General features: G+C 43.2%; 1 protein-coding gene across 1 annotated transcript in view; it reads left to right on the top strand.

Annotated features, from left to right (window-relative positions):
- The window catches only part of lrp2a (low density lipoprotein receptor-related protein 2a), a gene marked incomplete at its 5' end in the record, with an annotated part of 45,522 nt that overhangs the window by 16,502 nt on the left and 6,474 nt on the right, over nucleotides 1-22,546 (top strand). The window contains 39 exon segments of the mRNA XM_035676567.1: nucleotides 441-557; nucleotides 690-1,070; nucleotides 1,779-2,027; nucleotides 2,646-2,857; nucleotides 2,980-3,164; nucleotides 3,260-3,488; nucleotides 3,649-3,826; nucleotides 3,994-4,122; nucleotides 4,908-5,074; nucleotides 5,324-5,467; nucleotides 5,605-5,714; nucleotides 6,260-6,437; nucleotides 6,586-6,799; nucleotides 6,908-7,147; nucleotides 7,340-7,528; nucleotides 8,553-9,479; nucleotides 9,589-9,754; nucleotides 9,835-9,993; nucleotides 10,079-10,368; nucleotides 10,459-10,659; nucleotides 11,109-11,351; nucleotides 11,445-11,570; nucleotides 12,313-12,432; nucleotides 13,017-13,148; nucleotides 13,772-13,973; nucleotides 14,067-14,362; nucleotides 14,748-15,414; nucleotides 16,038-16,208; nucleotides 16,293-16,516; nucleotides 16,634-16,811; nucleotides 17,421-17,617; nucleotides 17,772-18,017; nucleotides 18,228-18,356; nucleotides 20,083-20,202; nucleotides 20,952-21,068; nucleotides 21,551-21,667; nucleotides 21,839-21,976; nucleotides 22,103-22,225; nucleotides 22,344-22,472. Coding sequence (XP_035532460.1) covers nucleotides 441-557; nucleotides 690-1,070; nucleotides 1,779-2,027; nucleotides 2,646-2,857; nucleotides 2,980-3,164; nucleotides 3,260-3,488; nucleotides 3,649-3,826; nucleotides 3,994-4,122; nucleotides 4,908-5,074; nucleotides 5,324-5,467; nucleotides 5,605-5,714; nucleotides 6,260-6,437; nucleotides 6,586-6,799; nucleotides 6,908-7,147; nucleotides 7,340-7,528; nucleotides 8,553-9,479; nucleotides 9,589-9,754; nucleotides 9,835-9,993; nucleotides 10,079-10,368; nucleotides 10,459-10,659; nucleotides 11,109-11,351; nucleotides 11,445-11,570; nucleotides 12,313-12,432; nucleotides 13,017-13,148; nucleotides 13,772-13,973; nucleotides 14,067-14,362; nucleotides 14,748-15,414; nucleotides 16,038-16,208; nucleotides 16,293-16,516; nucleotides 16,634-16,811; nucleotides 17,421-17,617; nucleotides 17,772-18,017; nucleotides 18,228-18,356; nucleotides 20,083-20,202; nucleotides 20,952-21,068; nucleotides 21,551-21,667; nucleotides 21,839-21,976; nucleotides 22,103-22,225; nucleotides 22,344-22,472 — 8,340 coding nt within the window.

The following is a 22,546-nucleotide window of genomic DNA, read 5'->3' as shown; positions in this document are numbered from 1 at the left end:
TACACAAGGCTGTGTTTGCTGAAATCTATTTAATTTCACCCAGATCGTATTTATATTGTATTTAAAACATTAATAGAATTATTTGCTAAATAAGATTTATTTGCATCAGCTTTTCCTATGACTTAAGTGTAAACTTGCTTCAGCACAGACACTTTGAGGTACTGTGAACTGGAGCTTTATTGCCCCCTTCCCAACAAAGAATTCATTCATTTGTCCAGTCATTCATGTCTTCATTCATGCATTCAGCAACGTCCTGTTTGTACCAGCTGAACATGTTTAAAAAGTTGTGGAGGTCAATTGAATGCTGTAAAATTCAGCATTTGCTAAGCCTCTTAGTTTATTGATCTCATGACCTGTGTTGCACAACAGTTGAGCTCAGCATGCATACAACTGCAGAGATATTGAATATCAGGTTTAACATACTCAACTGGATTTTTCAGTCTACAACTGCACTGTGAATGAGTTCAAGTGCTCCAGAGGTCACCAGTGTATCAACTCCTACTACCGATGTGATGGAGTCTTTGATTGCAGTGATCGCTCTGACGAGCAAGACTGTCGTACGTATTTACATACTGGTTATATTACTCATGTCTTGCATAATTTACATACATATATACAAGATATTTAGATTTTCTCTCATTTTGGACTGTACTAACATGTTGCTTGTGGTGTTTTCTAATGCGACTCAGCTACTAGGCCCCCAGGAATGTGCCACCATGAGACTGAGTTCCAGTGTCAGTCAGACGGGAGCTGTGTCCCGTCTACCTGGGAGTGTGATGGTCATCCGGACTGTGAGGATGGCAGCGACGAACACCATGCCTGCCCGCCTCGCACCTGCCCCTCCTCACTCTTCCGCTGTGACAATGGAAACTGTGTGTTACGCAGCTGGATTTGCGATGGGGACAACGACTGCAGGGACATGAGCGATGAAAGAGACTGCCCCACGCCGCCTTTCCGATGTCCAAGCTGGCAGTGGCAGTGTCCTGGCCACAGTGTGTGCATTAACCTCACCACTGTGTGCGACAACACCCCTGACTGCCCCAATGGTGCTGACGAGTCTCCTCTCTGCAGTAAGTCTGATCTCTGCTTTCTTAGTCAGCCTGGAACATGTTCTATGTCTATCAGAAAGACTTGATTGTTTTATTACATTTCTATGTTTGGCCTCCCCAAATTCAATTAAACTTTAATATCACATGACAAACAGGATCAAACTCTGACTTGATTGGATTTTATTTGACATTCTTCTGGTGCCTGTATTCTGTGAACAGGAGGGGCTTCATTTCACATCAATTTTGTGTTGAATGTTATCTGTTTGTCTTTGGATTCTTGTGTTAAAATCATGCATGTGTTTGATTTGACCTGTATTAACCTGGGAATTATCTGTGATTTTCCTTTCTTGCCTTTCTCACTGCTTTCAGATGAGCCTTTGCCAGGTAGGAACAAACTCTCAATCATTGCTAGAAATGCTGCAAGTAGTTTTGATTCATTTTCAAGAAACACAGGATCTTTATTAACTTTATTAATTTTGATATTTATAGATTTGTTTCAAAACATGATGAAAGAGAAATTGTGTTGGTAGTAGAGTGTGTGTGGTAAATGTAATAATAACTTGCAACGAGTATTGATAAAAAATAGTTAGTGCTTTGTTCATTAATTATCATTAGAGGATGTATGGTAATTGTATAAATTGGTAGATTTTGTATTTGTGTGAGTTATCATTTACTTGGTTTAATTTCCATTTTTGGTTCTAAATTGTGTTTTCTCTGCTTTCAACTCAGATCAGGAGAGCTGTTCTGACAACAATGCTGGATGCACCCACGGTTGTATCCAAGGGCCGTTTGGGGCCCAGTGCACATGCCCTCTGGGTTATCAGCTGAGCAATGACTCCAAAACCTGTGAGGATGTAGACGAGTGTAATCCCCCTGGCCTATGTAGCCAGCACTGCTTTAATGAGAGAGGCTCTTTCCGCTGCCACTGCCAGGATGGTTACACTCTCGAAGTTGACCAGCGTACTTGCAAGGCCTCAGGTGAGGAGGAATATGACTGAAACCTTCTGTGCATGGGACATATTGCTCCACTGGTAGTTGTAAATAACAACCTATAGTTTCATAATCTAGTAAAATAGGAAATAGGCCAATTATCAGTCCTACAATAGTTTGGTTGTCAAGATGAGTTGCTTTTATACATCACACCGAATTTTTCTCCACTGTGCTGGCTGTTGGACAGGAATGAGCTATGATAAAAGGGGGAGTTTGGCCCCTAGACTGCGAGACTGACACACCGTCTTTCTTCTCCCTTGTCTTTCCTTGCTGCTCTGATTTCTATAGATAAGACAAATAACATATGTGTCACTCACTGGCCATCACTGGTGTAATTAGGACATAATCACCAACAAAGGGCTGTTTATGGGGAGTGTGCCTGACATGAGCTCCTCTTCCACACAGATAACCCCGTTGAAAGGCTCTACAATACAATAGGTCATTATTTGGACAAAAGTGCATTCCCCAAAGATTGCCATTTGAGTAGGATCTATTTAACAGTCCTGTCAGAGAGTTTTAGTCGACATGCAAAAGCTGATAAGTGCTCTTATTAGCATGAGAATGGACATGAATAATAGGTAACAGAGATTTGATGTCTCTTTACAGATTCTCGTCAGGCGTTCTTGCTAGTTGCCAGTCGAAATCAGATTGTGCAAGATGACATAACCTCTCAGCCCAATGTGGTGCGCTCACTGGTTCGAGATGGACGTAACATCGTGGCCCTAGATTTTGACTCTGTCACTGACCGTGTGTTCTGGTCCGACACAAGCCAGGACAGAATCTGGAGTGCTAACAAAAATGGCAGCGACAGAACTGTGGTGAGTGGGTTTGTTCCTTTTCGTCACCACAGACATATTGCACTAAAACCTTTTGTGTTCATTCCCAGCCTTACATTTCACATGTGAACATATTTAACTAAGAATGAGTTTCTTTCGGACAGATATTTGACAGTGGAGTGACCGTAACAGAGAGCCTTTCTGTGGACTGGGTGGGAAGGAACCTTTACTGGACTGACTTCGTCTTGGAGACCATTGAAGTGTCTAAACTGGACGGCACGCACCGCACCGTATTAGTCAGTGAAAATGTTACCAACCCCCGAGGCCTGGTGCTGGACCCTAGGGACAGGTCAGTGACAATCTGCATGTCTTGGAATGCAATTATGGTCTCTGCTTTTCATGATCAAAGCAGTTGGTGTTAAAGGAAGAGCATTTGTTTTGCAGTGCCCACCTGATGTTCTGGACGGACTGGGGCAGGAACCCCCGCATTGAGAAGGCCAGCATGGATGGGAAACTGAGGACTGTTATCATAAGCAACAAGCTGTACTGGCCCAATGGTCTAACCATAGACTATCCAAACAATTTGTTGTACTTTGCTGATGCCTACTTGGATTTCATTGACTACTGCGATTATAACGGCAACAACAGGAAACAAGTTGTGGCTAGTGACCTGGTGAGTGTATGAGAAGGAAGACGTTTTCTCAATTATCTGTAGAGAGAATTGTCTGTTATTTATGTTACTAATCTAAACGTGAACAGAGCACATTCAATTTCCTTTTGAATAGTATGTGTAAGACACACTTTTTTTTTCTTTTGCTACTCTCTATGAAAAGGTACTGCAACATCCCCACGCAATTACCATTTTTGAGGATTTTGTGTATTGGACCGACAGATACATCAACCGTGTGATGCGAGCCCATAAGTGGCATGGGGAGAACCAGACAGTGATGCTGTTCAACCTCCCTCAGCCCATGGGTCTGGTGGCAGTACACCCAGCCAGGCAGCCGGCAGGTATGGCAAAGATAATCTACATTAACCAATCTGAATTGGTCTGCTAGTTGTTATGTATTGATAATTATACCAGTATTCAGTCCATTGTTTTTGTATATACATTTAAGAGTTGCTGAGGATTGTTCTGTTGACTCTTAGTGGGTATACATGTGTTTGTCAACTTTTAGGTGAAAATCACTGCTTGAGGAATCCCTGTTCTCATATCTGCCTGCTTTCTGCTGTGGGACCGAGGTACTACTCGTGTGCCTGCCCCTCAGGCTGGACACTGGCAGCAGACCAAATCACCTGCACCAGAGGTATGTATCCTGCCAACTGGAGGAAAAACACTCATCACTCAGTTTGATGAAAAAGGAAGTCAGGTCAGATGCAGGTGATAAGTTGATGCACTCATAAGGTCTTATTTTAGAGCAAAGAGCAAACCTGTTTTTGTGGAAATTATGGTTTTTTCAGCGTTTGCAGCCCTCTCAGTGTTGGTAAGAGAAGAAATCTTTAAAAAAAACACTAAACTCGTATCATAGATCAATCCAGGTACTTGTCAACAGTCTCCCATTTAGATTTTGTAAACTGCTGTTCCAGTCATAAATATTAAGAATCATATAAGCATGTCTTTCAAGGTCTTAAGAAGACAAGGGACCTTTAATTCGAAGTCCAAAGAGTCCCCCTTAGGTCAACAGCTTAACTCATCTCAGGTTTCAGCCCATTCAAGCCAAGCAGAACACAGTCTCCCCCTGAGGCCAATGATTATCCAAGAATGAAAATGCCCCACAACCATTCATTGATTCTAATCTCTGATGACAAAGCAAATCAGATTGTGGAAACAACTTTCACCGGTCAATCCTCTTTATAGATAAAGACCTGTTAGCTCAGGATCTCTATGTTGCAACTGGTATCATACACTGAAAGGGACATTAAGTTTTGGATTAGTACGAGTTAAAGCCACATCCAGGAAACATGCTTTCTCTCTCTGTTTCAGAATTAGTAACTGTAACTGTTAACATTTTAAGTAATTCCCTTTAAGTGTTTTGTTCATAAATAAGAAATGTATTGACTGCTTTTGTGTTGTTATTTTTTGTTTTTTTAGTTGAAGATCCTTTTCTGGTGGTTGTGAGAGACAGCATCATCTATGGCATTTCCTTGAATCCAGAAGACAAGAGTAATGATGCTATGGTCCCTGTTGCTGGGCTTCAGAATGGCTATGATGTTGACTTTGATGACAACGAACAGACCATCTACTGGGTAGAGCACCCGGTAAGTCAAACAAAGACACTATTTTTAGTTTTGTATTTCTTAATCTGGTACATTAAACAGGGAACTTGTGTGTGTATAGACGCAGTGCTACCAGGAATGCAAGAGATACACTGTACATGTACTGTAACTGTAACAGTAAAAAACATTTAAACACATTTAAATCATGCCGGAAAAACGTAACACAAGATTCTCTCTGCATATCCACATTCAGCAGTAGTTGAGATGAATCTGTCTTGCTTTGTCCAACAGGGTGAGATCCACAGGGTGAAGTCAGATGGTACTAACAGGACAGAGTTTGCCCCAGCAGCCATCCTTGGCTCCCCAGTTGGCCTGGCCTTGGACTGGATAACAGAGAACCTGTACTACACCAATCCAGCTACACAGTCTATTGAGGTGAGGCAAATAACATTTGGCTTTTGAGATTGCACTTGTAATAGGAAATAAATAATAATAAGAAAATAAATCTGAATAAGTTTGTCACAACACAGCTACACAGTTCAATAATTGTGCCTGTGTTTGTCCTTGGCCAGGTTTTGAAGTTGAGAGGGGAGGTACAGTACAGGAAAACTCTAATCACAAATAACGGCTCTCCAACTGGCGCAGGCAGTCCTGTTGGCATCGCAGTGGATCCAGCACGTGGGTAAGCCCCATTTAACACAGTCCTGGCACGGCCACTCATCCCCACAACTACTGAGCTCTAACAGCCTCCTCATCACCATCTGCTCTGCCTCTAGAGAGAACTCAACCAGTGTTACTGAATACCACACTGCACACTCAAACCCCAGCAATGTACAATAGAGTACACTCAAGAAACAATAAAGACATTTATAAGCCCTCCCTTCTCACTTTAATATGAAAACACTGTAACTCTGATTTTGGGCTTTTCCATACTTTAACTCAGGTTTGACCTGGTCTTCTGTGGGTTGAGAACATTTTCTAACTCAGTGAAAACCTTTAAAAACCCTGCGAATGAACCTAGGAAGTGTATTTTAATGTATTTAAATGAAAGGCTGTTGTTCTGAAAAGTTCATATTTTGGAGATTAAAGATCAACGGAAAGCGACAATTTGTATCTCAGTTGTTTGACTGTAAAATGTGAGGCTATTAAAATAGTAATACGCATAGAGATGATGACATATATATATGAAATATAAACACTAACCTCCATTATTGAATGTCTCCTAAGAAAACTGTACTGGACAGACCAGGGAACAGAAAGCGGCATCCCTGCCAAGGTGGCATCTGCAGACATGGATGGCTTAAACCCTGTCACCTTGTTCACCAACAACCTAGATCACATTGAGTTTCTCACTGTGGATATACGAGAGAACAAGCTGTACTGGGCTGTTACAAGCACTGGCATGGTGGGTCTTCACCTCCCTCAGCTCTCAAGGATCACCATTTGTTCTGACAAACATAATATGAAATGCAACCTAATGTTAATCTGGGTAATTGTAAAATAAAATGTATACAAAACATTTGACTGCCTGTCTGACACGTGAATCTCCCCAGATTGAGCGAGGTGATCCAGATGGGAGTAACCGCATCACCATAGTGACAGGCCTGTCTCACCCCTGGGGTGTGGCTGTCTATGAAAACTACCTCTACTTCACTGACCGCGACTTTGAGGTCATAGAGCGTGTGGACAAGTCCACAGGTGCCAACAAGGTTGTGCTGCGAGACAACGTTTCTGGACTCAGAGTTCTGAAAGTGCATTATAGAGAGAGTGAGTAACACAAGGAGACATCATCATCCTCATTTTTCGTTGTCTGTTTTTGGCTTGTTGTTGCTTTTTTTCATGTTTGTCATACTGTATTCTCTCTATCAAACCCAGCCTCTGCAGGTACATCCAATGGCTGTACCAATAATATGGGAGTGTGTGAGCAGCTCTGCCTGCCTCGGCCACAGGGTCTGTTTACCTGTGCATGTGCCACGGGTTTTAAACTCAATGCTGACAACAGGACCTGCGCTCCCTACCAGTCCTATGTCGTCATCTCCACTTTGTCAGCTATCAAAGGCTTCAGTCTGGAAGGGGCAGACCACTCTGAGGCCATGGTGCCTGTGGCTGGAAGAGGTCAGTGATTCTCATAAATTACCTACTACTGTGTGTTGTTCTGTATATATTTTATTTGAAAAGGTTTCTTAAATTATTGAGTAAATTCAACAATAAAAAATAGTTTAGGAATAATACACTGAATTTCTGACTGAATATCAAATGGTGGTGTGTTTGTGTTTGGCTTCTTATGACTGGGTTATCCTCCTGCAGGTCGTAATGCCTTACACATTGATGTACACATGGCCTCTGGTTTCATCTACTGGTGTGACTTCAGCAGCACTGTGGCGACACAGAATGGGGTCAGACGTATCAAGCCAGATGGCTCAGGATTACGTAGTGTAGTAACATCTGGAATAGGACGCAACGGGATACGAGGCATTGCTGTGGACTGGGCTGCAGGTATGCTGTTCTAAGTATTTATTTTATTTAACCACATACTGTAAGAAGTGTGCAATTAAGTCACAACAGTGAAATAAATTGTTATTCTAAGGTCTGTGTTATACTGTACATCCATTCAGTGCACTCCTGATTGCATTTCTAATCTTAACATAAGTCATATATTTTTACCCATGTGAAGAACTTCCACAACACTGATATAGCACATTGAAGCTGGTAAAAAGAGAATCTCTGTCACTACTTATGTAGATGTTGGTCCTTAATTTGATGTAGTTTAAGTTCACCACCATCAAAGTATTTTACCCTTATAAATATTGTTGAATATATTATAGAGAATTACACTGTACTTCTTAAACTTCTGTTAAAATGGCCTTTATGTTAATTTGTTAATTGCGCATAAGAGCTTAAAGCTCAATAATACATTTATTTCCCATTCTTATTTAAAGCTACTTAACATGTTGAAAATGCTGAAAGTTTATATAGCCTATAGTATAAATATTAACATGAGTAATTCATTTCCATGTACGTTTATCTAATTGTACCACATCTGTACTATTTCTGTTTTTTTTTTTTATTTAGTATTCTGATTGTGTGCTTATATTCAATATCTTTTACCCTACCTCTACCTGTTATGTCTGAAACAACCTCTTAATCAGAGAGCCTGACTGATTTGAACCTGCTGCATGACTCAGGCCTCAGACAGCAGACTGCCTGGTAGAGTCAAAGTTAAGAAGCTTTATGACAGTGCCAATCTCACAGAGCGGGGAGATCAGTCCCACACAGGTGACAGGAGAATTAGCTAGTTAAGGAAAATAGAGACAGCTGCAGGCGGGGAAATCTGTTTGCTTCTTACTCATTTATTATTGTGTCACTATAACTGAAGTACATGGTGCTGATAACATCATCATAATAGTCTACTTTAATTGTGACCTATTATAGTTAGCAGTTTGTGATTAATAACCTCATGCTGTCATCACAAATAAATGATGCCACTTTAAACAACGAGCTAACCGGATTCTTTCCTCAGGGAACCTGTATTTCACCAACGCCTTCCTAACTGAGACATACCTGGAGGTGCTTCGCCTTAACACCACCTTCCGCAGGGTGCTGCTGAAGACCCAGGTGGACATGCCACGCGACATCGTGGTGGACCCCAGAAACAGATACTTGTTCTGGGCTGATTATGGCCAGAACCCCAAAATTGAGCGAGCACTCTTGGACGGAACCAACCGCACAGTTTTAGTGTCATCAGGGATTATTACTCCACGAGGTCTCGCTTTGGACTGGCAAACCGGCTACGTCTACTGGGTTGATGACTCCCTGGATATGATCGCCCGAGTCAGCCCTCAAGGAGGGGAGACAGAGATAGTCAGGTACGGCAGCCGCTACCCGACACCTTATGGAATCACAGTGTTTGAGAATAGCATCATTTGGGTGGACAGAAACCTCAAGAAGGTGTTCCAAGCAAGCAAACAGCCTGGCAGCACGGAGCAGCCCGCTGTCATTAGAGACAATATTAACATGCTGAGGGACGTTACCATCTTTGACCAGCGTACCCAACCTACCACTACCCAGGAGCTTAACTCTAATCCCTGCATGGAGGCTAATGGAGGCTGTGCCCACTTCTGCTTCGCCCTCCCAGGGTCTGGCACAGGTGACAAAAAATGCAGCTGTGCTTTTGGGAATCTTGCAACTGATAACGAGAGCTGTGTGGTGTCAAGGGATGATTATCTCATCTACACGACTGAGAGCACCGTGCGCAGCCTGCGCCTCGACCCAGAGGACCATGCGTTGCCCTTCCCTGTGGTCAATGTGCCGCGTACCTCAGTGGCACTGGATTTTGACCTCACAGACAGAAGGATCTACTTTACACAGAGCTCAGGTACAGGAGCAAGCAAGATCAGCTACATCAGCCTGTCCTCCCCTACATCAGCTCCTGTAGCTGTGGCTTCAGGTAGGTTTTGCACTTAACTTTTATTTGTTCCTCTTGGAGGTTTTGTTTGGATGTTGAAATTGATGCCAGTGATATTGCTGATGTTGTGTTGAACCCTGTCTTTGGACAGATCTAGGGGCTCCTGATGGCATTGCTTATGACTGGATAAACAGAAGAATTTACTACAGTGACTATGTCAACCAGAGCATCAGCTCCATGTCTGTGGACGGCGCTCAAAGGACTATTATTGCCCATGTTTCCAGGCCTAGAGCTATCATGTTGGATCCCTGCAGGGGGTAAGACTAACACAACACACACTCTCTTTGTTCATTGGATTAAACTGAGATTTATAAATGAATCTGTCCTTGCTCCACAGATATATGTATTGGACAGACTGGGGAACCCATGCAAAGATTGAACGTGCTACCTTAGGTGGAAACTTCAGAACCGAGATTGTGAACAGCAGTCTTGTGTGGCCCAATGGACTGACCCTGGACTACGAAGAAGAGAGACTCTATTGGGCAGACGCCAGTTTGTAAGATCTGAAAAATTCCACTGTTTAAATATATTCTCAATATCATCTATCTACTGCTATTACTAATACTTTGCTCTGCCATTAGACAGAAGATTGAGCGATCTTCTCTCACGGGGTCCAATCGGGAGGTCATCGTCAGCACAGCCATCTACCCCTTTGCTATGAACATGTTTGGCCAGTTCATCTATTGGACTGACTGGAACACACGCAGCATCTATCGGGCCAACAAGCACGACGGTTCTGACCAGAGGGTCATGATTCAAAACCTTCCATCTCGTCCAATGGACATCCATGTTCTGGCCAGCAGTAAGCAGCAGCAGTGTGATAGTCCCTGCCAGCAGTTTAATGGAGGCTGCAGCCACATTTGTACACCAGGTACAAGCAGTTTCATTCTATCGCTTTGTTTTTCAGGCGAAACCCCAAAGTAACTGTAGAGACTGTAATAAGGATTTTTTATCTTGTTAGGACCCAATGGAGCTGAGTGTCAGTGTCCATCAGAGGGCCGCTGGTACCTGGCTGACAACAAGTACTGTATCCCTGATAATGGGACTCGCTGCCAGCCGGGCCAGTTCACCTGTATGAACGGCCGCTGTATTCGCGCCCAGTGGAAATGTGACAATGACAACGACTGTGGAGATGGCAGCGATGAGCTGGAGAGAGTCTGTGGTAGGGTGATCTTAAAAGATCTTGTTTTGTGTTGCATTTCTTCCTCATTGTGTGTTTTGTTGAAAATCTCACTGTTGATTATTAGTCCTCTTAGAGCCGTTAGTACTCCTGCACGAGTGAATCAGAATTCTCTTCTCTTTACTGTCACTAATACTAACAAATTCTATAATTTTCCTTTAACACATTTCCTTTCTTAGGACCTAAAGTTCACTTCAACTCTGTCGGTGTGTATGCTTGCACTTCATGATTGAATTTCCACTAACAGTATTAAAACAAATCAACACTAACAAATGAATCAATGTGCTTATATCTTCGCATGCAGTCCCACAGTTGCTGTCATCCTTTATTGCCTTGTCAGGTAAAATGAGCTTCCACTGCACGTGTATGTCAGCTGACCTGTCTCTCTCTATTGGCCAGCGCTCTGACCTGTTCTTGATTGTGATTGGCAGCCTTCCACACCTGTGAGCCCACAGTGTTTACTTGTGGCAACGGCCGTTGTGTGCCCTACCACTACCGCTGTGACCACTATGATGACTGTGGAGACAATAGTGACGAGGTGGGCTGCCTGTTCAGACCATGTGACCCCAACACAGAGTTCACCTGCAACAATGGGCGCTGCATTGCAAAGGACTATGTTTGCAATGGCATCAATAATTGCTATGACAACGGCACCTCTGATGAACAGAACTGCCGTGAGTATCTACAGAAATCAAACTGAGGTAAATAAAAATGGTTATGACTTAAATACTGTATTGTAAATATGTTCTGATTTATGACTATCTCAGCGGAGAGAACCTGCCAGCCAGAGCACACGAAATGTCAGTCTACCAACATCTGCATCCCACGTTCTTACCTGTGTGATGGAGACAACGACTGTGGGGATATGAGCGACGAGAGCCCTACACACTGTGGTGAGTTCAGCAGCAGTTTCAAAATTCATTTTATTAAATTTTATGTTCCTAAATATTCATTTGTCACTATATGAATTGTACAACTTATCTCATGCAGTTGTAGCCCGAAAAGGCTCTTTTCACAGCAGATATTTTTGGCATGTTCTTGCAGAAAAGGCACAGTTATAATTAATAACATTAATTATGTCTGGATTCTATTTAGGTGTGCCAGTTCCAGGGTTTTGATGTTATTAATGCTAGCTCACTGGCATGGCTTACTGGGACACTTAAATGGGATGTAACTATCATAAATATTATTAGCACTTTTCCTGCTATAACAAGTCAAAGGGTTGGCTGTAAAAAAAGCCTGTTGTCTTCTGACTTAGGCCGTGTCCAAAATTACTCGCACAGTGCATAGATATTTCACACACCCTATCAGTTCCAGGGAATAGCATTGATGATAGAGCCCCTCACAACCACCAGAAGAAGATTCCTCACTAAACAGAGAAACATTCAGAAACAAAAAACTTTCTTTTCTTCTTCTCACAATTGTATAATTTTAAACACTGCTTGTTTCCTGTGTGGATTTAACCCACACAATCTGAGTGAAACAGGATTTTACTCCTAAAGTAAGGAGAGAGAAGATATAATAGAGTCAGAAACAGATTCTCTATCCCACCCCCCTCATCTGCATGTTAAGATTCCCACACCAACAAGTCCTCCAAGTGATTTCATGCCTTTCTTTTCTTCATCTTCTACGTAGCGGCATCCACATGTTCCCAGAGTGAGTTCCGTTGCTCTAGCGGTCGCTGCATCCCCGCCCACTGGCACTGCGATGGAGGGACTGACTGCTCTGACGGCTCTGATGAACCCCTCTCCTGCAGTGAGTGTCGCACAACTCTCTCACCCCCCAAAACGGTCCCGTTGGCTTTGTGTGTCTGCCCCTGCCCCATTATCAGCTGCTCGGTTATTGTGTGTTTGTGTCTGTCCGCCAATCTGCATCTGTGTGCTGGTGTGAGAGAGAGCTGTGAGTGATGTAGCGGAGAGTGCGAGTCAGTGGTGTATCTCTTTGTTGACGATGTGGTCAGTCAGGCCTCCTATTGTGCGCTGCATTCCTCTGTGGTGACGCCCCTCAGTGTCCTCTGACAAACAGCACCTCCCCCTCCCTTTGTCCACCAGGGGTTACAGAGCCTCACTTTGGCTTTTGTTTAGATAGCTCACCATGCATGGGAATGTGGAGTTGCCATGACTATTTTGAAAGCTTTGCCAGTGTTGTATTGTGCCTTGCTTATTAGTTGAAAAGCAGTGGGGGAAGTACCTGAGATAATTGGCAATCACAAAAAGTTTTAAAAAAGTCACAAAAAAGGGATAATATTGTTTATATTGAATCTAAATTATTTGGTAGAAGATATTAAATCACAGAACTGTGCTATCTACATAATAATGTTTCATGATTTGTCTCTGCAGCTACACTGGTCAGAACCTGCAACACAGATCAGTTTCGCTGTGATGATGGCAGGTGCATTGCCTCATCCTGGATCTGTGATGGGGACAATGACTGTGGCGACATGAGTGATGAAGACCAGAGACATAATTGTGGTATGCATCCTTTCATTTCTCTCTTTCCACTTCTTCTTTTCTTTGTCCTCCTCTTCATCCTTTTCTGCATCTTCCCACTTCCGACTCCCCTTGTAGCCTATCCTCTTGTTCCCTGTCACTTCTCCACTTTGCACCCTCCTGCTTCCCTCATCCTCTCATTATGCACAACGCTAATGCATTAGGATACACACCACTGGGGGAGTGCTGTGTAAGAAACACTGGCAGTCAGTGCCCGGCATCTAAGTCTCCTGTAGAAGGTCTCCATTCCAAGGAGCTGACATTCCTGATTTCTCCTGCCTCACTCGTTACTTTGTGCATGTCTCCTTTCTCTGGCTTCCTGGCTCAGGGTGGATCAAGACACTTATGTCTCTCCAATGTGTGCTCTGACAATAAGATGCCTGAAGCTAAAGACTTCAGCACTGCCTGAGCCTCTGTAGGAGACTCACTTCAAACAATGTGAATCAATCAACTTAGATGGATAAAGAATTTGAAGTCACGGCTGTGTGTTTTGAAATACAGTCTGGAATATTTGTATTTCCAAAAATGCAGGTTGAAACTGAGTTGTCGCCATCGTTATTTAACTTCTAGTAAATCCCCCTGCCTGATTTTGTTGTTTTTTCCAGCCAATCGCACATGTTCAAGTGCAGAGTTCACCTGTGTGAACAACCAACCACCTCAGCGGAAGTGTATCCCACGTGACTGGTTGTGTGATGGAGATGCAGACTGTGCAGATGCTTTAGATGAACATCAGAACTGCACACGCAGATCCTGTGGCATCAATGAGTTCACCTGTAGCAATGGCCTCTGCATACGCAGCTCCTACAGGTTAGAACAATTACCTCCTTTAAAATATCATGAACTACATCTGTAATCAATCTGTTCAGAGTTCATATTTTGCGGCCTGTCTTCTAAAATCAGGTGTGATCGACGTAATGACTGCGGGGACAGCAGTGATGAGCAGGGCTGCACCTACCAGGCGTGCCAGCAACACCAGTTCACCTGCCAGAACGGTCGCTGTGTGTCCCATGACTTTGTCTGCGATGGCGACAACGACTGTGGGGACGAGTCTGATGAGCTGGAGCACATGTGCCACACACCGGTACCCACCTGCCCCCCTGGGGAGTTTAAATGTGACAATGGACACTGCATCCCCCTGAGCCAGGTGTGCGACAGGAACGATGACTGCTCTGACAACAGCGACGAGAAGGGATGTGGTGAGTGAGATTTTCAGAATAGTTGTGTTGTGTTAGTAATATCCTCTTAACCTCTCAGTTTCTTTCAGTGTTTTGTCTGCTGTTTGGTTTCTCTAGCTGGTGCATGCTCCCTCTAGGGGAGATGTCAAAGAAGTGCAGTGTGGGAAAAGACAGAGAATACAACCACAGATTCAATGTCATCCAGAAATGGTTGGATTACAATTTGGACAACAACCAAATTATAGAATATTTGTGCTTTCTGAAATATTATTAAATGTAAATGCTAAATAACCCCCCCCCCCAAATGATTCATCTTTGGTTTCTTTTTCCATGAATAAATCTGACAGGATACAAAATCTTTGCTGATGACTTTAATAATGTTGATATTTTGCTCATTTGACTGTAGGTGTCAATGAATGCACAGACCCATCCATTCATCACTGTGATCACAATTGCACCGACACACCCACCAGCTTTATCTGCACCTGTCGTCCCGGCTACCGCCTCATGTCTGACAGTAAAACGTGTGACGATATCAACGAGTGTGCAGAGACACCGAGCGTGTGCAGCCAGGTCTGTGAGAACACCGTCGGCTCCTACATGTGTAAGTGTGCGCCGGGATTCCTCCGAGAGCCTGATGGCCGCAGCTGCCGTCAAAACAGCAACATCTCCCCCTACCTCATCTTCAGCAACCGTTATTACCTTAGGAACCTGTCAACAGACGGGCAGGCCTACTCTCTGATCCTGCAGGGTCTGACGAGCGTGGTTGCCATGGACTTTGATCGTGTCGACAAGCGCCTTTATTGGATTGATGTGAGCCGCAGACTGATTGAGAGGATGTCCTTTGATGGCAGTAACAGAGAGGTGGTGGTCAATGGAGTTCTGCATGGGGAGGGCCTTGCAGTTGACTGGATAGCCAGGAAACTCTACTGGGTGGACAGCTTCTTGGATTGTCTCAAAGTGTCTGAACTGGATGGTCGATTTGTGAAGAAACTGGCTGAACACTGCGTTGATGCCAATAACACCTACTGCTTTGAAAACCCCAGAGCCATTGTGTTACATCCCAAATATGGGTGAGTCAGATAGAGATAGAGTCTGATCGATATATCGGCTGGGCTAATAAATGGTTTCATAGGCAGAATTATTATCCATATGTTTCTTAGTTAATTCACTTTTAGTGTAGTTGAATTTTGTTGGTACTGCTTTATTCTATGGGTCTGTAATTTCCCAGTAACCTTCCTGAAAGAAGGATGTAATACAGTATTAATTATAAGGAAAATAGAGACAGAATAGAAAGAAGTTTTGAGGCTGTTTTTAGTCAGTTTAAATTTACGAGCTCAGTTTATACCCAAGGATATATTAATGTATCATCATCATTTGTCATCTATTATTGGAAACTGTTGAATGCCTGCAGACAAATTTTGCATATTCAGTTGACCTGCTGTGCACTGACTAAAAGACTCTCTATGTTACGTAAGCGGTTAATTTGAATAAATTGTCTGGAAATGTATCAGTTGGTACCAGAACACAAAGTTGTTTCCAGGAAATTATTAAACAATTATGGACCTGTGTCATCAACATCAATCTGGCTCTTCCTCATACTGAGTGAAAATGTTTTTTTGTTCAGAAGTATAGATTCTCTTTTCTTCAGATATATGTAGATATTGTGATCTAAAGTAATCTTTCTCCCTGTTAGATTTGTGTACTGGACAGACTGGGGAGAAAAGGCCTTTATAGGTCGTGTTGGAATGGATGGAACCAACAAAGCAGCAATCATCACCACAAAGATAGAGTGGCCCAACGGGATCACAATTGACTACACTAATGACAAACTCTACTGGTCTGATGCTCATCTCAGCTACATCGAGTAAGTATAATTTGTCAGGAAAGTGATCACAATGTGTTACAGTAAATGTGGTGAGACTTCTAACTTTCTTTTTCTCTTTGTTAGATACTCGGACTTGGATGGTCAACACAGACACGCGGTGTATGATGGAGATTTGCCTCACCCGTTTGCCTTGACTGTGTTCGAAGACACTGTGTACTGGACCGACTGGAACACGCGCTCTGTGGAGAAAGGCAACAAATACGATGGCTCGGATCGGCAGGTCCTGGTTAACACCACTCACAGACCTTTTGACATCCATGTATGTCATCCTTACCGACAGCCTTTTGGTGAGTTAAAATCTCAGAATCTTGTTTTGTTTAAGTTGATTTAGGAAACAGGTGCTGACCACAAGCTGAACAATACCTGTCCTTTGTTTGACCAACGTGTGGCTCTTCCTCTAACAGCAAACAATCCCTGTGCGGTGAACAATGGAGGCTGTTCTCACCTGTGCCTGATCCGTCATGGGGGGCGGGAACACACCTGTGAGTGCCCCGACCATTTCCTGACTGTCCAAATAGGAGGTGTGACCCGATGCCTTCCCATGTGCACCAGCACCCAGTACAGATGTGCTAACAATGAACGGTTTGTTAAGATTTCTTCTTGTGGAATGCCTTGGGGTCTTTTTAGGTGGTGTAGATCATTTTAAACATCAGTATATTATTGTTAAACTGTGATACATAAGTGGTACTACCATAAACAAATTAGACCACTGTAAGGATGGTTGGTAGTTGTTATCTCATACCAGGTGTTTAGTTAATATCAAATCCAAAAGTGAGACCAGATTCTTATAATCACCTCTCTATCAAAAAAACCCTTGTGCTACTTTCATCCTTGGCTTTACTTTGTGTGTTTTTATTCAGTAGGCAGTATTAACGTAGGCTGTTCACTTGATTCTTAATCTCTTATTTCAAAACACAGAAATTTACAGTAAATCTCTGGTTGCTCTCTTTGCAAAGGAAGAACAGCACCCCCTGCTGTTTGTACTTTAATATGTGCACACACAGTGCAGCGATGTGGTCAGTAGAGGATACAGATCTTCTTTTATACAATTATATATGTGTGTAAAAAAAGTAATGTGAAATTAGTGTAGTAAGGATTTATTGACTTTTTGTGCTCTGCATTTGTCAACACATAGTCTAAAGCTCTGGCTAAACACACTGATCACTTCTGGCCCTACCCATGCTTCAACAGATGTATTCCTATCTGGTGGAAGTGTGATGGTCAGAGGGACTGTAGAGACGGTTCAGACGAACCTTCCACCTGCCCGGCTCGCTACTGCAGGCTCGGCCAGTTTCAGTGCAATGACGGAAACTGCACCAGTCCGCACTTCCTGTGCAACAGCAACCAGGACTGCCATGATGGCTCAGATGAAGACCCTGTGCTATGTGGTGGGTTGTGTTCTTTTATTTTGAGTCTTTTCAATAATTGAGGCTCACTTTTAGTTCTTTCACTTCAGTTTGTTTGTGCATTTTTTTTAACATGTCTCTGTTTCTCATGTTAAAAACTTGTTCCAATCCACTGATTGACTTTTCCTCCCTCTAGCTACACACCAGTGTGAAAACCACCAGTGGCAGTGTGCAAATAAGCGGTGTATCCCTGAGTCATGGCAGTGCGACGGTGAAGATGACTGTGGTGATCAGTCTGACGAGGACCCTACTCACTGCTCCGCCAGGACCTGCCGCCCGGGTCAGTTCAAGTGCCGCAATGGACGCTGCATCCCCCAGAGCTGGAAATGTGACGTTGATGATGACTGCGGTGACAACTCTGATGAACCGTTAGAGGAGTGCAGTAAGTAATACATTGTTTCTTTCCCTTTTTTCTTTACTCTGCTGGGGTCCTTCTTTAATTGTACAATGACACGAAGGAGAGTAGAACCTTTGATTTGAACGAAGACAAGTTTTCAAACATTACATCAAGACCTTAAAGTCTGACTGCTTATACTAATAAATATGTAATTTTGATGTTTAAAAGTTAACAACAGTGGTGTTTTCTTTACAGTGGGACCAGCATATCGATGTGACAACCACACAGAGTTTGACTGTCAGACCAACTACCGCTGCGTGCCACTGTGGTCTGTTTGCAACGGCCACAACGACTGCAGAGACAACAGTGATGAGCAGGGCTGCGGTGAGTCTGCGACCACCGTTTGTTGTTAGGATCGAATATGGCTGATAACGTCCCATTCATTTTTTGATAGTAAGATGATTCCAGAGATCTCAAAAAGATTAAAAAAGATTTCAAAAGGATTAAAAAAAAAAAAAGATTGTGTTTTTGAGGAGTGAGTGAAGGGCAATTAGCCAACACCTCAGCCCCAGTGGAACATTACACAGTGAGGTAGTGGGAGGTGCTGATGGAGAGGGTCTCACCACTCACCCTCCCCCGCCATTTACCTCTCCCTGAGAGCACCACAGATTTATGAGCTGTCCGGTGGTATGGGTCTTCAAATGTGTGTGTGTGTGCGTGTTGTTGCTCTGTCCTTGCGTGGGGGCAGGGTTCACACAAGTCTCTTTGTACTTTGCTACGATCCAAACACACTTGCTGCGGCCCTCCCGTCTCTTATCGGAGGCCCTCTCTCCATTAGTGCCATGCCCGCGCAGGACGGGAGATCCGTGCTAATCTTCCTGTAAGAATGTAGCAGATGGGCCAGGTGGAGGGCTAGGAGGGCAGGACTAGCTAACACTGCGCTATCTTTGACCCCCAGCACTGTGTGGTAGAGACGGCTCAGACTAGCTCTCCTCCACTCCTCTCCCGTCTGTGCTTCTCATCTCCTGCAGCCTTATCCTCTACAGACACATACTGGCATGGATAGAGGTCACTCATCTGTCCTAAGCATGCAGCTCCCCTCCCTCTACAACTATTGCAATTTAATTAAAAAAACAAGATGCCGTTCATTTCAAACTGACAGTTTCATCATTACTTAAATGATAAAAATGTCCAGTCATACATTCTGTTGTTCTTATTAACAGAATTATTAACTGATCTCTCCTCATCTCTGACTGCTGCATGTAGCAAACACTTTCAGCAGTGAGAGTTTCCAGTCATCACTGTCATTCAAAGTTGACAGTGTTGGTGTCAAGACACTGAAGGAGAGCTGTTAAATCTGTGGATCTGATTGTAATGCGCAATATGAACTGTTTTAGAGAGGTGTCGATTCAACTTCATGGTTATTTTGGAGGCTGTAGTTTGTGGTGTTGTTGACACGTATTGTGATATACTGAGAGGTGAATATTTTGTTCACAGCATTTCTAAGCAATGAGGGTAGACTAAATAAATAGAAACCTGGTTCAGTCAGTATAACACCAGAAACAACTATAGCTTTGAAAATGACTATAAGGTTGAATTAACACTGCTATAAAACACTTAAGTAAACATTATAATCTTCTTCGAGCTAGGATTTACTGCAGGGCGGTTTTGTTCAATTGCATTAGTTTGTATTTGCATTAGTTTTTTGATCCAGCCTCCTTCCACTTCTTGTTTCCAGAACATCTAAATGTTGTTTATGTTTAAGTATTTGTCCTTTTCTACCTACCTTGTCTTTTTTCCTGGGTATGAAATGTACTGTATAAATAAAGTTTGACTTGCGTAAATAGCACAGATTCATGCTGCCTAAAAGACTCAACGAGTGCATCTAACAGATTTAAACTAGGTAATTATTTTGTATGCTTTAACTACATTTACTCTTTGAAATATTCAATCAGTTTCACACGCAATAAGTCCAGCGAACTTTAAGGTGCTTACATTGAAAAAAAATATCACAAAAAAGAGCATTATTGCAGAGAAAGTAGAAAAGATATTTAGTTGAGCGTAATGGTTTAAAATGACGACCAGTTTCATGTACCTGCTCCTTTCCCAGATGAACTGACCTGTGATCCTAACGGAGACTTCCGCTGTGACAACCACCGCTGCATCCCGCTGAGATGGAGGTGTGACGGGGACGACGACTGCGGGGACAACTCTGATGAGCGCAGCTGCAGTGAGTGCTGTTCACTGTCACTGATAAAGTTACGTCATTCAGTTGAGGGTTCGGTTCGAGCACTGACGAGAGTGTGAGCAGTGAAAAGCTGGGTACATTGTTTCTGATATCATCTAAGTGTCTATTAAGTAGGTTTACTGTGGGATTTTAGCTCCTGTGAATTGTCCAAATGAAAAATGAATGTTGATGGCAAAGAATAGTCCCGCTATCGTTTTATCAGACAGCATGGAAGTTTAGTGAGAGGCTCAACACTTCTGCCGACAGCGGAGTGCTGAGAGAGGTAGCCTTATCAGCTGCCAGAGAAACAGGTTGTCCTCAGTGTGTCAGAAAGAGGGAGTGAAGGAGTCTGTCACCCTTTGCCCTGGAGAATTTAAACATGTCTGAGAACATGCCAGTTAATAGTGATAATGTAGCCTCTCAACAGAGAAACGGTGACTGGGGTTAAATCATGTTGCTGCGCCGCTGATGCCAGGAGAGTTCGTCTCCAGTGAACTCATGAGCTCACTGCAGAGTAACGGCAGCACATACTTGTGTTAGCGAGGGTGTCGGGTGTTTAATGTCATAATATGGAGGAAAACAATAATAATAGACAGGTTTGAGAAATGTGTCAAAGTTGACCGAGCACACCAGAGCTGTTGATAGACCTCTGATTACTGTGTCTGTGTAATGGAAATGTAATAAAAACCAAAACAAATTCTACATTTTCTTGATTCCACACGCTTTCATTTCTGTTGCATGTTTTCCCGCAGCTCCACGCGCGTGCACAGAGAGCGAGTTTCGCTGTGAAAATCTTCGCTGCATTCCTGACCGTTGGGTCTGTGACCATGACAACGACTGTGAGGACAACTCGGATGAAAGGGACTGTGGTAAGTGGAGGCTCTTTGTTGGCTGGCTGTTTGTGAGTAACGGAGGGCTGCACTAAACAAAGAGGCAATAAAACTTCACATTTTGAAGCATAGCATAGACGGACAGGACCACCAATAGTCATCTATTCAAAAAGAGTTTATTCACTCTGCTACAAAGAATGCCGGACAGATCACTGTTGTAGAAGTTCAAGTCTCACTTGCCATCGCATATCCAGAAGTAACTCTAGAAGAGATACATGAAATAAAAGAGTATTTCCCATGTAGTAATAAAGATATTTAGGGATTTGGGGTTTTTATTGAGGTGCTTGGGACATTTGTTGACAATTACAGATAAGAGACACACAACATTGTTTTTCTAAGGATGGGTAACAGAGAACAACAGAAGACAGGGTTGGGTGGGAATCATTAATTAATAGTAAAATAACAAATAATAATGAGTATACTTTAATGCTTCATCTTGTGCCGGTTTGTCTGTGTTGCAGAGTTGCGGACTTGTCACCCCGGTTACTTCCAGTGCGGCAGTGGACACTGTATTGCTGAACGCTTCAAATGCGATGGGAACCCTGACTGTCTGGATTATACAGATGAGACGTCTTGTCGTAAGTGTCCCGCACTGAATGGTTTCCCCTGTGCATTCTTTGGTGTTATTATTTTCTCCATCACGAAAAAGAAAATGTAACATAAGTGAATATAGCCCTCTGGTCTCTGCCTCATGAGGATTGAGAGTTTGGTTACAAACTTGAGTTTGACAGAACGGTTCTGACTTTCAGCGACCCGCTTTCCCAACGGTACATACTGCCCCCCCTTCTTGTTTGAGTGCAAGAACCACGTCTGCGTCCAGCCTCATTGGAAATGTGACGGAGACAATGACTGTGGAGATAATTCAGACGAGGAGCTTCACCTCTGCTGTAAGTCCGGCACACACAAAACCAAAGCTTATTAGATTCGTGCCCAGAATAACATAAAAATGAACCCTAATTATAAGATGAATGTGTTAATTTTTTTATCTGCTGAACTTTCTACATTTTCCATAGTGGAAATCCAGTGTGAGACTCCATTTCGTTTCCGCTGTGACAACAACCGCTGCATCTACAGCCACGAGCTGTGTAACTCTGTGGATGACTGCGGTGACGGCTCTGATGAGAGACAGGAAAACTGTGAGTATGATAGTTTGTAGCTGATGGTATCATTTATCTCATGTTCTACCTTTTATCTTTAAACATAACTACATGCATCTAGAGCATCTCTTGAGTTGATGTGTTTCTCCCCATCTAGGCCAAAGCCCCACTCATGGACCCTGTACAGATGATGAGTACAAATGCAGTAACGGACAGTGCATCCCTCTACAGTACGCCTGTGATGATTACGATGACTGTGGAGACCAGTCAGATGAGCTCGGCTGCCGTGAGTACATTAGTAAAATTTATTAAAAATAGTTGTTACTGCATAGCCTGTCAGCATGGCCAAGGTAAACTTCA

The sequence above is a fragment of the Morone saxatilis genome, unplaced genomic scaffold (assembly GCF_004916995.1).
Source record: "Morone saxatilis isolate NCDOM2014 unplaced genomic scaffold, NCSU_SB_2.0 Contig5, whole genome shotgun sequence".
Classification (NCBI taxonomy): domain Eukaryota; kingdom Metazoa; phylum Chordata; class Actinopteri; family Moronidae; genus Morone; species Morone saxatilis.
Note: the sequence above shows the minus strand (reverse complement) of the source record. Positions and strands in the feature narration are given on the sequence as shown.